General features: G+C 49.0%; 1 protein-coding gene across 3 annotated transcripts in view; it reads right to left on the bottom strand.

Moving 5' to 3' along the window:
• UXS1 (UDP-glucuronate decarboxylase 1) overlaps positions 1–13,954 on the bottom strand; it is a 67,725-nt gene that overhangs the window by 8,050 nt on the left and 45,721 nt on the right. For all 3 annotated transcript variants that reach the window (XM_011984681.1, XM_011984682.1, XM_011984684.1), the window contains 2 exons: positions 11,526–11,645; positions 3,464–3,507 (listed from right to left, as the gene is read on the bottom strand). In XM_011984681.1, the coding sequence (XP_011840071.1) occupies positions 3,464–3,507; positions 11,526–11,645 (164 nt within the window). The remainder of the gene's footprint in view (positions 1–3,463; positions 3,508–11,525; positions 11,646–13,954) is intronic.

The following is a 13,954-nucleotide window of genomic DNA, read 5'->3' as shown; positions in this document are numbered from 1 at the left end:
AGATGGGGCTGAGTTCGCCACTGCATTTCTGAAGTCCTTTAACAATGAAAAACTAAGCATAAGTTAAAACAGGCATACACTCAAAAAAGATGGAGTTTACGTAAGTTTCCAAAGAAAATTCATGTTTAATGTGAACCCAGTAGTTGACCTGTACGAAAGCACGTGATTACTTTTGAAAACAAGATCCACGGAAATGAAGGAACTCCAGTATGTGATCCCCATACTGGCAAATCACAGATAAAGCCAGACAATACTGAGGGTTGAAATAAACAGAAACGTCCCTCCCTATGCCCCCGACGGTGAAGTCGCCATCCCGCAAAACACCTCGTATGAAAACGGTCAGGGATATTCAGATGTTTCAAATGGATTGTGATCAACTGGGCCATGAAGGTGAAGGTAAGTAAGCAAACTTTCGCTTACCAAGGTTTGGCTCTTATTTTCAGAAGCTTTAAAGTGTGGCTCTGTTAAAAAAAAGTTACTTCGTAAAAATGACACCTCACTGCTAATAAGCACAAGCACTTTTTCTATGCCAATTTTCCATGAGCTACAATTCTTAGAAGACTTTTAAAGCTCTGACCCGTCTCCTTCTCGTCCTCCATCGTTACCAGTGAGGAGCAGGTCACGCTGGGTCTGGATAAACTTCCAAAAGAAAACCTCAGATAGGTTTTGCTTTCAATTGAAAAAAAACTATTGGGGTATTTAGTAAATAAGATATTTCTGTGTGTTCCTTAACGACAAATGCGTATTTCATACGAACATGCTTAAAATGTTGTATTCTCAAGGATCAAGCACTAATGCAAATCCCTGCTGACCCTGGATGATTCCTCTTTTATAGAAAGTAGCAAAAAGTCACTTCATCACTATGGCAGTACTGTTACATTTCAACAGCGCACTCATCACGTACACCTGTGCACGTTTGTAAAAAGACATTAAAAGCTGCCATTCCGCTGCATCCACAATAGGTTTTCATATTGAAACTGGGGGGTGGGGTCTATTTGAGTCGGAAGAAGGCTCACTCTCAGGTAGTCATCCTCAGGGGGGCAGACGGGAGGGCCATGGGCCTTCTACCTGACACACTGGCAACTTTTAAGGTCACAATTGCATAGATCACACTCATTTAACCTGAAGCTCTTTACAAGTGTCATTTTGACAAAGTGACTTTTTTAAAAAATAGCATGCCTTTGTTATGTAAATGAGGACAAAACCGGCCATGAGAATAGTAAACACGGTCACGCCAAAATGTCGACGCGGTGGCCACCTAGACCTCAGACTCCCTGCACTGTTGTTTTGAGGCAATCATGGGTTTGGAGAATGGTTAATACAGTAACTATGGACCCAGACATTGTGCATTACTAAAAGATGCTCGGTTCCTAAAAAACTGCTTGTGAAAAACATCAAAACTTTGGTCAGTTAATGAACTCAGTTGAGTCCTCAATGACTAAAAAGTTAAGTCGGGAAACCCTTGCCCAAGTATGGCAAAGTCCCTGAAGCCTCGTCATCTCAGGCTCCGCTACTGTGAAACCGGAGAGGATCACCAGAGTGGGGAGTAAATAACTACTACTGAAGTGTTACCAAAAGGGGTTTTCTAAAAGGGTTAACAACCAAATGTCTAGGGAAACTGCTCACGCCCTCTTTTCAAATAGTCAAGTGGTGTGCGAGAGGACGATGTATGTGATGGCAGCTAGGAGCATGAGCCACGACCATCAAAGCAGGCACAGGACAGTGACCAGGGCACAGAGAGAGTGACGGGGCAGGGGAGTCTCGCCCATCAGAGCGGGCCGGGTACCCTGCGTGCATTTTGTCCTGAGCTGGGACAGCACATAGCGCAGGCATCATCGAATGCTCAAAGTATTTTAGTCCCTGGAAAAAGAAAAGTCTCTGAGGCTATTTTAAATGAATTTTGCAGGCAATGCCCTTGAGATAATGAGAGCAGAAAGAAGAATGGGTTCTGACTGATTTCCTTTTACCGCACAACATCTCATTGATATTCCATGTGGTGTGGGGGCTGGAGAAGCCTGGGGGCCACTGGTGAGGAAGCCTAAGGCAGGCACACATAACCGAGGACAGCAGAACTCCCTCAGGAAAGGGCACAGCTGGGTGAGTGGAGGAGGATGGGATGAGAACGTGTCACTATGCGAAGACGGTACTCAATCCACAGGAGGCCCACAATTTGGTCCCCATACAGAAGTGTGCCATGATAGTTCCTCCAGGGACACAGTGCCTATGATAAATGCTTTGAAATGAACACAGTCCCAAAGTGGGGGCCGCTGCCATTTCCCTGTTAAATCGCTTTTTAGAATATGCACGCCTATTTAGGCAACATAGTTGGTTATAGTACACTTTCGGGCTTTTTGCCCCTTGAGGCAAGATACTAATGGGTGGGGAGGAAAAAACCACTGACTGTGTAAATGTTTACTCACAGCTTTCTTTTGGAGTAAATGGAAATTCACAAATACTTTCAGCAAAAATCTACAGTGGTTATTTTGAATTGTTTTTAAAATTTTAGTTGACTACCAGTTTCATTTCTCCTAGGGACTCCTACCCAGGACCCTTACCTAAGGGTCCTGGGTAGATAGAATTTTATGTGGTTGCTTTGGCTGAGGTGGGACTCGGGGGCTGCCCTGACCTGCACCACCCCAACCTGCACCACAACAGCCACCATCTCACCCTAGTGCCCCTGGGATGGCGCCAAGACAGCAGGAATAACACTTCCTGATTGACAGGCATACTGGGGTATTTGCAATGAAGAATGAAAATATATGGGTTCAAAATATAGAACTGGGTTTTATAACAATTCAGGATACCAGAAACTTTCACAGAATTTACAGTAGCCACATATTGGTGGATGCACTTTGGCATACGCAACTGCTTCTATCCTAACTACTCTGAGAATCCATACTGCCTTCTAAAATTAATCACCAGTGGAATGGAGCAACCAAACAGTGGATTTATAAGGATTGCCAAGAAAACAATAAAAATCACCACGTGAATCTATCCAAAAAACATATTTTTATCTGCATTTAGTGTCAGCATGAAATTCAACATGAGAACACTATCTACCTTGTGCCCTCCACAAGGACTACCTCTTCCACCCCGCGAGCCACGTTTGCAATGGGTCAGATTCTGGCATTCACAGGTTTGCTGGATGCATAAGGCCATCTCTTAACTTGGCCTGCGCTGAAATCACCCAAGTCACCCTCAGAGCTGGACAACTTCAGCGCTACACCGCTAGGTGGCAGTAAAAGATTAGCACATGAGTCACAATAGTCACGGAGATGAATGCAAATTTTAACTTTTAAACAGAGAACAGCAAGTTTTCCCATCATAAAATTAAACATTTTTAATCAATATATAGTGCTAGTGTTGTGGAAATGGAAATGGTTAATATATACAAGACACTGAACTGTCAAGTAGGCCTGCTCCAAGGCACTGCTAAGGCTGGGGTGGGGCAGGATGGTCTTACCTGACGTACTGGAACGCCCTTGTCTGAGACCCGGATCCGTATACCTGGAAGGAAACCAACAGTTAGGCCTCCTGAGAAAACCACACCAGTACTGAGTAGGTGTCCTTGGAACTTCAGGGAACACAGACTGACCTCGAAACTGATCCCAGGGGGCAGTGATGTTGACTCCAAGCATCTAGCGCCACATCCCGCACTCTACTTCGAGACCATGCCCCGACAGTGAGACGGGGGCAGCAACACCTAAAGCGTGCAGCTGGTATAGATGCGTAAAGTCTTCCCTCAAAAGACAGTGCCTGAAGGAATTTGCTTCTGCTGGAGTCTTATGATGTGTCAGGCATCATGTGAGGCTCTGAGGGCTGTGACCTCAGAGTCCAGCTAGGTGACAGATCTACACACAAACAGTAACACGTGCATTTAACTGGGGTTCCTCACTCTGACTGCCCAACAGCAGAGCCGGGGACGCCGCCCAGGCTGGTCTACAGACTGTTTGGGATGAGGCCGGCATCTCCTGGTATTGTTACAGCTAGTTCCCCAGGAGATTCTAATGTAAGGCCAAGGTGGAGCCATGCAGGAGACTCTGAAAGTGACGCGGAGGAGGCAGGAGGGAGGGTCACATTCTCCTTTGTTTCCACTGCACATTTGCTCCACATTTCCATAGCTTGGCTTGTGTTCTTTGCTCTGCCGGCCAAGACCCTCTTGTCTACTTTCCACCTGGCAGAGTGCTACTTATCCTTTAGGGACAGGCTCTGATGCCATCTCCTGGAGAAGCTTCCTCTGGCTCATTCCCCAGGGAAAGCCCTTTGCCAACTGCCCCCAACTGTGAACTCCCCAGAAGGACTGGTGTCCAAACGCTCTTCGCCCTGCTGGAGCCCAGCACGATGCGTGGTGCGATACTAGCATGGGATAAGCATCTGCTGAACGACCTGCGGAGCGTCACGGATCACGCCACTCAGGCGGAGATGGCAACAGAGGTGCTTGGGGAGATCTCCTAAGTACAGCATCACAGGAACGAGTGCCCTCGGAGGTTTTGTTTGCTTGTGTGCCTTCCTGTGGTGGAAAGCAGGCAGCTGGGAGGAATGGACTGCCTTTGGGAAAAGCTTGATTATTAAACAACCCTGGGGCCTCCTCCCGCCTGACAGCAAAAAAGAGCCCCTGCCAGCAGCTCTGAGAACAGCACCAGCCCCCTCAGCCCCAAACACTCAGCCCGGCTTCCCTGGAGCTCCTCCCTCCAGCTCTGAGAAGGAAAAGGGGAAGGAGCAGGTGGGGAAGAAAAGCACACGCATGGCCGGGCACGGTGGCTCATGCCTGTAATCCCAGCACTTTGGGAGGCCGAGGTGGGCGGATCACCTGAGGTCGGGAGTTCGAGACCAGCCTGACCAACATGGAGAAACCCAGTCTCTACTAAAAATACAAAACTAGCAGGGTGTGGTGGTACATGCCTGTAATTCCAGCTACTCGGGAGGCTGGGGCAGGAGAATCGCCTGAACCTGGGAGGCGGAGGTTGCAGTGAGCCAAGATCGCGCCACTGTAATCCAGCCTGGGCAAGAAGAATAAAACTCCGTCTCAAAAAAAAAAAAAAAAAAAAGCACATGCCTCAAACCTCCTGAACGCCTTATTTATTTAGCAGGTTCAAAGGCTATCTCTGTGTTTTCTTAGTAAGCATTTACATATGCCTGTTTCACAGGTGTATCAGTTCTATCTATGTAGGTTCTGTTCTTGGGGGTAAGGCCTTCCACTGAGAAAAGGCTGTGGATACTGAGGAATGGAGATTCCTGTCAACACAGAAACTACAGCTGCAACAAATCTCAGTAAAGGAACATTGAGGAAAGATGGGCGTGGGCCTCTTGGAAGCAGAGGGGAATTCCTTGAGTTCTGTCTGAACCTGATTCTCCGGCCTGGCTGATCCTTCTGATACACATGAGGAAGGCAGGAAGCAGTGGGCCTGATTTGGTAGGAGAGGAGGTCCACCTACTGCCAGCTCCCTCAGCCTGGAAACTCGCCTCTACACCAGTGCTGTAGGTGTAACTCTTCTTGTTTTTCACAACCTTATTTTGGAGATGAGCTGATGGAAGGTCAAAGTGCTGCAGTGACCTGCACCCAGCAGAGTCAAATTTATCTTGACTCCAAGTTCAGGATTCTTCTTCCCGCCCTATTGTGTTCATAACTTCGGAACTGCCTGTACAATTTTTTTTTTTTTTTTTTCAAACTGTGGCTCTCAGGCTGGCACCAGGCCATTCTACGACCTCACTGTAGTGAGTATTGGATTTAGGCAACTCCCGCGTCACAGGCTCCTCCACAGGTGGGTTTGGGGCTGTGCTGCTGTCCTGCCCGTTGCCTCTGCCTGCGTCCGGGGCTCTGCTCTCAAAGCTGAGCGCACAGATGCACTTCTGCTACTTGTTTTGCACCTTCGCACCGCATTCAGTCAGGGTCACTGCGATGGTGGGCTCACCAGTCCGCCAGTGCATTCCAGCCACATTCACAGAAAGCCCACCTTTGTGCAGAGTGGCAGTGGCCTTCAACAAGCCAGCCGAGGCCAGTCTTCAGCCTGATCGAAAGCCCAGGCTCGCCCATCAGAGCTGCGGTATCCACGCACACGCCGCCTCTCAGAGAGGAGCCATGGAACCCCCAGACCGGGACGGGTTAACCCAGGCTGCCAGGCTCAGGATGTGAAGAACCACACCAGGTACCTGCTCAACCAAACAACGGACTTGTGGTGGAGACACTCAGCAGCGTGAATGTCACTTCATCCCAAAGGGTTGCAGTCTGGGAAGTCCAAAAGGCTCCCGAAATAACCTGCAGACTGCTGGGTATTTCCCACTGTTGCCTCATTCAAAGCGCACTGGAAGGAGATTTACAACTGTGGGCGCATTTCCCTGCATGACTCGCCAGGGGCAGCTCCCCACCCAGCCAGCACCGACACAAGGTTCATCTGCAGGCACCACGGTCACCGGGTAAGCTCTGCTCCCTTCAGATTCGGTGACACAAGCCGCTCAGCAGCACCCCCTCTGAGGTCCCACCTGATGTCCACAAAGCAACTGGGCCTCAACGAAATAGTCCCTAGTACAAGAGGTGGCTGTTCTGCCAGGCTGCAGTGGAAAGGCGTGGATCCCGTGGGACGCCCACTGCACACCCCGACAGGCCTTGCTGACAGAGTCTTGAAGGTTTGTATGCTCCCGTGTGTGCATTAGGCTAAGATGCAATGTCAGTGGTAGCCTGGAACACTTCCTTCCTCGTATCCTTAAGAGTCCTGCTGGATTTCAGTTTCTATAGCATATCACATCCATCATCTATACTTGGGATTAAATTACCCTCCCTATTTCACTAACACAGTACTTTGCAACATGAGGATTTGTAATTCATGTGTGAAATATTCAGTGTGCTAATGTGAAAATGTAAAGTAAAACAAAGGGTGTGTGTGCAAGAGAGAAGATGTGATGCAATTATGCCCCATCCAAACTATCTGTCTTCCCCGGGCTCTAGAACTCAACTGCAGCCCGTGTACAGCCCTCCCAGCGTGGTCTGAGGCCTTCTATCTCCCCCACTTCAAGATAAGGCCCACAGGGACTTGGCACAAATTGGGTGTGCAGCAAAATCTGGCCATGATTATCACAGGGATCTGGTGTGGACAGCTGACGTCAGCAGAGCTCCCTCAGCCTCCTCATTGTTCTTCTAACAGAAGACAGAGTGTGAGATTCGGTCCCTCTGGCTTCATTTCACAGAACAGGAGAGATGCAAGGAGATTCATGAAAGAGTCAAGGCTGCTACAGGGGGCCGGGGAACGAAGGGCTGTGTGCGGGTCAAAGCAGCGTGATGATCAAGGAGTCACCAACAGGGGAGAGGACCAGCCGGGGGTGAGGAGCAGCAAGGAGCTCTCATGATCACTTGGCAATGTCCCTAGCTGCTGTGCTTTATGTGTTTAAGATGTGACAAAGATTCTTTGCTTGGCCAAACTTCATTCAGGCTCTAGTACCTTCTCCTAGGCCCATTTGTGCACTTCCTTGTAAAATCTAGTTTTAACAAGAACCCTAAGTCAGTTTAGAGAAACCCTTACCCTCGATACCTCACATTCCTCACTCCTCATATCCTCCAGAGTGTGTCCGATCACCCTGGCCTGTCATCAGCAAGAATCCTGTTAGATTGGTTTAGATAGAATCCTCTTTACCTCTGATGCTTCCGCTTAATCATTTTCCAACCACTCATCTCCTCCCTGCTCGTTGGCTGAAAATTCTGCTTGCCTGTACTGTATTTGGAGTTGATCCCAGTCTTTCTCCCCCTGAAAAATCCCACTGCAATGATCCGTATTCCTGTCATGATGGTCCTGAATAAAGTCTTCCTCACTATACTTTAGTACCATTTAGTAACTGTTTAACAAATCCTATGGCCCTCTGCCACAAACAAAGGCCCAATGTAAGAATCACTTAACATACCACAGTATCAGTAAAAAGGCTAAACATCATACCAGCTTTGACTTGGTCTTAGAAGTATGATTTTTCCAAAATTTCCCTTTGGAAGAATAGCAAGGCTTTTAAAATGATATAGAACTGGATTCAAACCCCAATTCTGCCACGTCTGACCTGTCCTGGGCAAATCCAAACCTGGGAAAAATCATGTAAGGTGGAAAGCAGAGTGAACCCCTCCTGTGAATGTGCTGCTGAACTGTGGGCCAAAGTCTCTTCGAAAATAAACGTAGGACAATAGCTCTACCTGAACCATACTCATCTATTTTCTTTTTTCTTTTTTTTTGAGACGGAGTCTCGCTCTGTAGCCCAGGCTGGAGTGCAGTGGCCGGATCTCAGCTCACTGCAAGCTCCGCCTCCCGGGTTCACGCCATTCTCTGGCCTCAGCCTCCCGAGTAGCTGGGACTACAGGCGCCCGCCACCTCGCCCGGCTAGTTTTTTGTATTTTTTAGTAGAGACGGGGTTTCACCGTGTTATCCAGGATGGTTTCGATCTCCTTACCTCGTGATCCACCCGTCTCGGCCTCCCAAAGTGCTGGGATTACAGGCTTGAGCCACCGCGCCTGGTCTCATACTCATCTATTTTCTAAGCTGAGATGCAAAATTGGCTGAACTTCTACATGATTCCACTTAAAATACAGCTTTGATGTATGACGCACTGAACCTAGTGACACACTCCCTGAGTCCTCCTCACAGGCATCTGGTACAGCAGCGAGTGAGATGCTAAGACAGGCATGAGGAATCTGCTCAAAAACACAGCTGCAAGGTAAGCAATCACGCCCATCCCGCTTGGAAAGGGAGGACGAGACGCTGAGCCGTCTCCGACCACCCCGAAGAGGTCTTTATCTGGGAAGCGACTTGTTGGAAATGTAGCAGAAAAGGAAATAGGTGGACGCGCCTCCTTATTTCCCTTCCTCAATAAACCGAGTGTTTCTAAAGACAGGCTGGCTGAGGCAGGCCTGTGAGTCTCTCCCCAGACCGCTCCACAGAGCCGTCTGACAAGAGCAAGGCATGGTATCTCAATTGGACAGAAAAGAATGAAGTCAGTGACTTCATCAAATTCTTGCTGGGAAACAGAATTCTGTGTGACAAAGGAAACAAAACACATTCTGAAAGGCCTCCCTCGGGACTTCTGCCTCCTGCCACCAGAAGGTGCCCACAGAGACTGAAGCCCGCCACGTTCTGGATTAACTGCAGTCATGGACGGCTCCAGAGATCTTCTCCCTTCTGGCTCTGGCACAAAAGCTTGCTCGGTGTGAAGACAACACATGAATTACCACCTCTGCCAACAATGCAGGCATTCTTGGGGTGGCTAGGGGACACCGGCAGCCCTGGCTGCTGCCAAGGAGGCACTAAATCAAGTTGCTTCTTGGAGGCTTTCACAGTTTACTCTGCAAACAAAGCAGCTCTCATCTCACAGCATGAGGGAGTTTCTAAACAGTCACTAAAAAGGCACCAGGCTGTCCTCAGACATGGAATTCTCAACTGATCAGGTGGACTAAGGGGTTCGCAGGGCATAGCACGAGCTCCTCAGAACCCCAAGCAGCAGCAAGAGGGGAACACGAGATGACAGGAAGTTTCACCACTTTCACTTACCATAAAGGAAAGCGGCCACTACAACCCAGTAACTAGTCCACCCAACATTTCTCTCCTGCGCCCATGTGCCTGGCGGTCTTTTGGGAGCTGGGGATGCAACCATGAATGAAACAAAGTTCCTGGTTTTGAAGAGCATACACTATACTAACAGGGATTGGGGCTGTAAAATTCGTATTTCAGCTGGTTACAAGGGCAGTGAAGACAATTAACATGGTTATGGTAACCAGCCTGGTGCCATAATGCAGAGAAGCATCAAGAAGCTTCCCTTAAGGAGAGAATGAATGAACAAGAATGCCTGGAAGAAAAGCAAGACGCTCCTGGGACAGGCAGGAGCAAGGGAGCAAGGAAGTCCGGCCTGAGGGAAGGCTTGGAGGCAACAGGGCCGCGTCCCATGCTCTGCTGGAGCTGCAAAGCCACTCGAGCTTCTGACCTCTCTTTACAAGGCTCCCTCCAGCTGTGGGGTTGAGAGTACACAGGACAGGGAGAATGAGAGTGGCTCCAAGCCTATGGCAATAAATAGGGGTGGGGCGGCAGCAGTGTAGACCAGGGACTGAAGTCTGGATCTACCTGGGTAGGGCACGGCTATTAGGATGTGCAGGTGGATCTGTGCAGTGAAGGAAGGAGAAGAGCCATGTGTGGTCACAGAGCCTCCATTTGGGGTACCAAGATACCACTTAGTGACAGGGGGATGTGGGAGAACTGGCATGGGCTGTTGGGAGCCTGAAGCTGGAGTTTGGACTCATCTCTTCCCTGGAGTGCATTCAGCGAAACTCAGCTATACGATGCAGCTGCCCTCAGGGAGCCATCCCACTGTGTAACAGGCTAGGCTTTTGGTTCTACAATGGCAGTGGAGCAGCTAACACAGACAAGCAGATATGCGCACCACGGAGAACGCTCATGAAGAGCGGGGGCTCTGGCTTCAAACCCAGGCTATCACTGTGTGGCCACCTAAGCCTGGGCAACTCATATAACCTCTGTGCTCCAGCATCCTCACCTGAAAAAGGAGGTGAGTAATGTCACCTGCAGATCATGGGACAGAAGAGTGAGCTAACGTGACCAACTGGTCAATGGGTAGGCGCATATGTACTACACAGAAATACAAAGAGCTTTAATTCTTCCCCCTGGAATACACTCCATTGATAACAAACCATCCTACAGGATTTTCAGAGTAACAGGATGCAAATCGACTCCTGAGTCCCACCAAATGCCACGCTGCAAAGGGCTCTAGGAGGCTACAGATCAGAGCAAAGCAGCCTGGGCAGACAATCATGAAGAGGAGTGGCGGGGGAGGTGGGGGTGGGAGGGAGGATTAGCAAAACCAAACACGCCGGCAGAGCCTCTCACCAGGCAGGCCTGGGGCGCTCCTTCCCAGCGAGGCCAGAGGGCTGTGGGGACAGGTCTGGAATGAGCAGTCCACCCTGACCCCAGATGGTATCTGAGGGTACCAAGCAGTCACTGTTGGCACAGACATCCTTGCCACACACTCGGACCACCGACCACAGATCACTGGGACCTCTGCTGGCTCCAGAAGTTTCCCTGGGTTGAGGGTGGCCAGTAGAGGATGGTACTGAGGGCCTGGCGCCACTGTCAAGGTGACGGCCCAGCCTGACCAGATGCGGCTCACCTCCTCACCCTACCAGTCCAGGCTTCTTGGTCATCCGAGGACACCCAGTACAGGCACACCTGTGGCTACAGCCAGCAAGCCAAAAATATGTCGGGGAAGGTCTTCACAGGCCGGCTGGTACAGGCAGGCAGACCTGGAGGCATGGGCAGAGACCTCAGTGGCCATGGAGGGCACGGCGACTCGAGTTACGTGGAGCAGTCATGCATCTGGGTTCTGTCCCCGTGCCTGCCTTCCCCCTAGTGGAGGGCAGCGGGGATGAACACAAACACGACATGGCAGCTTGAGAAGTGTCACTCCCCAAACCGAGATGCACTCGTCCCTCATCCTTTGTGAGCTGACTTCAATTTGGGTTGTAATGTGTTCCCTGCGCCGAGGCCAGCACCTACCGTGAGCGGCTCCCCCTGGAGCGCCTGCAGGATGAAGTTGCTGACCACCCGCCCATCATTCATGTGCATGCGCGGACCAAAGGTGTTGAAGATTCTGGCCACTCGTACTTCCACGCCTTCCTGGAACAGAGAGAAGAGGAGGTCAGGCGTGCTCCCCCGCGTGGTCCATGCGATCACTTTGCATTTCCAGTGTGTTGCACGCAAAGCCTTTCAGGAAACGTTCTGCTTTCCATTTCAAAATGGAAATGGCTTTTTTGTTCTGATTCCACAATGTGCTCATTATAAACCAATCAGGAGACCACACAGGGCTATATCAAAGAGAGTCAAAGCTGTCCCAGATCTCGCCACTGAAAGGCCATCAGCATTAGTATTTTGGTAGAAAACCAGCTAGATAAACAGTGCAAGGATCAAAACACTTTTGTTTATATAAATTTTTTTCCCAGTTAAATATATATTTTCCCAAATGGGATCACGTTATGAATATGCTTTTCTAATCTTTTTCACATAATATACTGTGCAAATTTATCACTCAATGGAGATTTGGATGTCAATGAATATTTAATAGCTAGGGAGAAATAAAAGAAGGCTCTCTATCTCAGGAAAAGGGGACACAGAAACATTCTTACTGAGTGACCTTGCACCTACACTCCCAATCTGTTTGACTGAAAAACATCCATTTTAGTGAAAAACTAAATACAGCTTAGTGCCCAGTATAGGTTATTAGCTAGTGGCCTGGAAAGAGGAACATACTGACACTGTGTAAAACAGTCATCCCTCCTGTTCATTTTCATCTCTATGTTCATTTCCTTCTACGTATTTTTTTAATGCTTCTATTTTTACTACAATAAACATGTATTACTTTTGTAATCCAGAAAAGCCTGTTTTCAAATATGCAATCGGGGAAGTGCATATCTGAATAATAAAAGCCCGTTCTAAATGATCATGTTTAATTATTTCACAGACCGCTTTGCCATGGATGGAAAAATTAAATATTTTTATCACAAACTCTGAATTAGTGGGCTTTTACAGTATATACGTATCTAACATTTGATTCCCTGCCGAACAACCGTGCACTTTCTGGACATCTGAGAGCAGGGAGCCTCGGGCATGAGGACCTGGGGCTCCTGCTTTTCACCGCGCCCATATGTCTGCCGTTCCCGCTCCACTGCTCACTGCCCAGGCAGGCCACCGACTCGGTCACAGCGAGACTGGGAAAGGAGTCACCTGATCACCTCAGTGTTCTGACATGGAAGCACAGGCCCAGTGGCTGTATTGGGTGCCAGTTATCACTACCAGCTGAAACAGTTCTTTTTTCAATTTATACCAACACCTTAGGCCGGCATGGGCTGGGAGTGGGAATCCAACAAACCCTTAGCTAACAAGGCTTACTTAGCACAGAATGTCTCCACCAGTATAGCGAGTTAAAGGGCGTGAGGCGTGAGGCCCAGCGGCCCCACCAGCCCTCTCAGTGGCTGGAGTGACATGGCTGCCACTTCAGCCCACAGCAGCCTTGTCAATTTCCCTAGGGTGTTCCACAAACCCGGGCAGGTTTTTACGTGTGCTGTGATACGAAAAAGGGTGGGAGGCATAGAAGCACACAGTTAACTTTTAGAAGCCAGAGTGCTTTATTAGTGCTAATTCTTCCCAGCAATACACTGTAATACTTCACAGGAGCCACTCAGTTACAAAGATACGAGCTAAGTCCAAGAATAAATCAACCCTTTTCTCCACCGAACTCATGAGTGTATTAAAAAGAGTGGGGGAGCAGAGATGCTGTTCTCAACAGAAAATAACTCAGAAGTACCCACTTGCATTTCATTGATAAGATGAGGAAAGAACCAAAGTGAATGGATGTGGCTTTATTCTAGGAAGAGACTGGGAAAACCTCAGCACATTTACAGTAACCCAATGTGCCTGGCAGGGGAAAAGCTCAATGGGTTAGGCAAAATTAGCAGCAAATCAAATGCTTTTATCTTCTTGACCTTCCCTTTCCACAAAACAACATTCCAGAACGTGGCCTCATTAGGATGAGCAGACATTAACTGGCCAACCCATAAACAGGCTTGCTTGCTGTGGCTTTTCTATTTGGGTCTGTAATGGTTCAGCAACAGAGGGCAGCCCTTCTACACAGGTGCAACAGCTGTGAGCGCAACAACACTTCTAAGAACGCGAGCTCTCAGGGCCGGTCTGCACCAGTAAGACGAGCTACTCATGAAGCCGAAACTCCTTACATAAAATAGACACGACCCCGAGGCTCACTCCAGTGAAGAGCTGCTCTCCTCTGGGAGGATGGCGTCTTCGGGAGTTTGCAGGCCCATCTACCCCTTTCTAGGTAGCTTCAGGGAACCCTCGGCCTTCATACAAAGGTGACCCCCAATCAATCTGGACAGTCCACTTGCTGCTGAATCCTCATTCCCACTGGTCCTCAC

This window comes from Mandrillus leucophaeus, unplaced genomic scaffold (genome assembly GCF_000951045.1).
Source record: "Mandrillus leucophaeus isolate KB7577 unplaced genomic scaffold, Mleu.le_1.0 Scaffold271, whole genome shotgun sequence".
NCBI lineage: Eukaryota > Metazoa > Chordata > Mammalia > Primates > Cercopithecidae > Mandrillus > Mandrillus leucophaeus.
The sequence above is the reverse complement of the archived record's forward strand: the minus strand, read 5'-3'. Positions and strand labels throughout refer to the sequence as shown.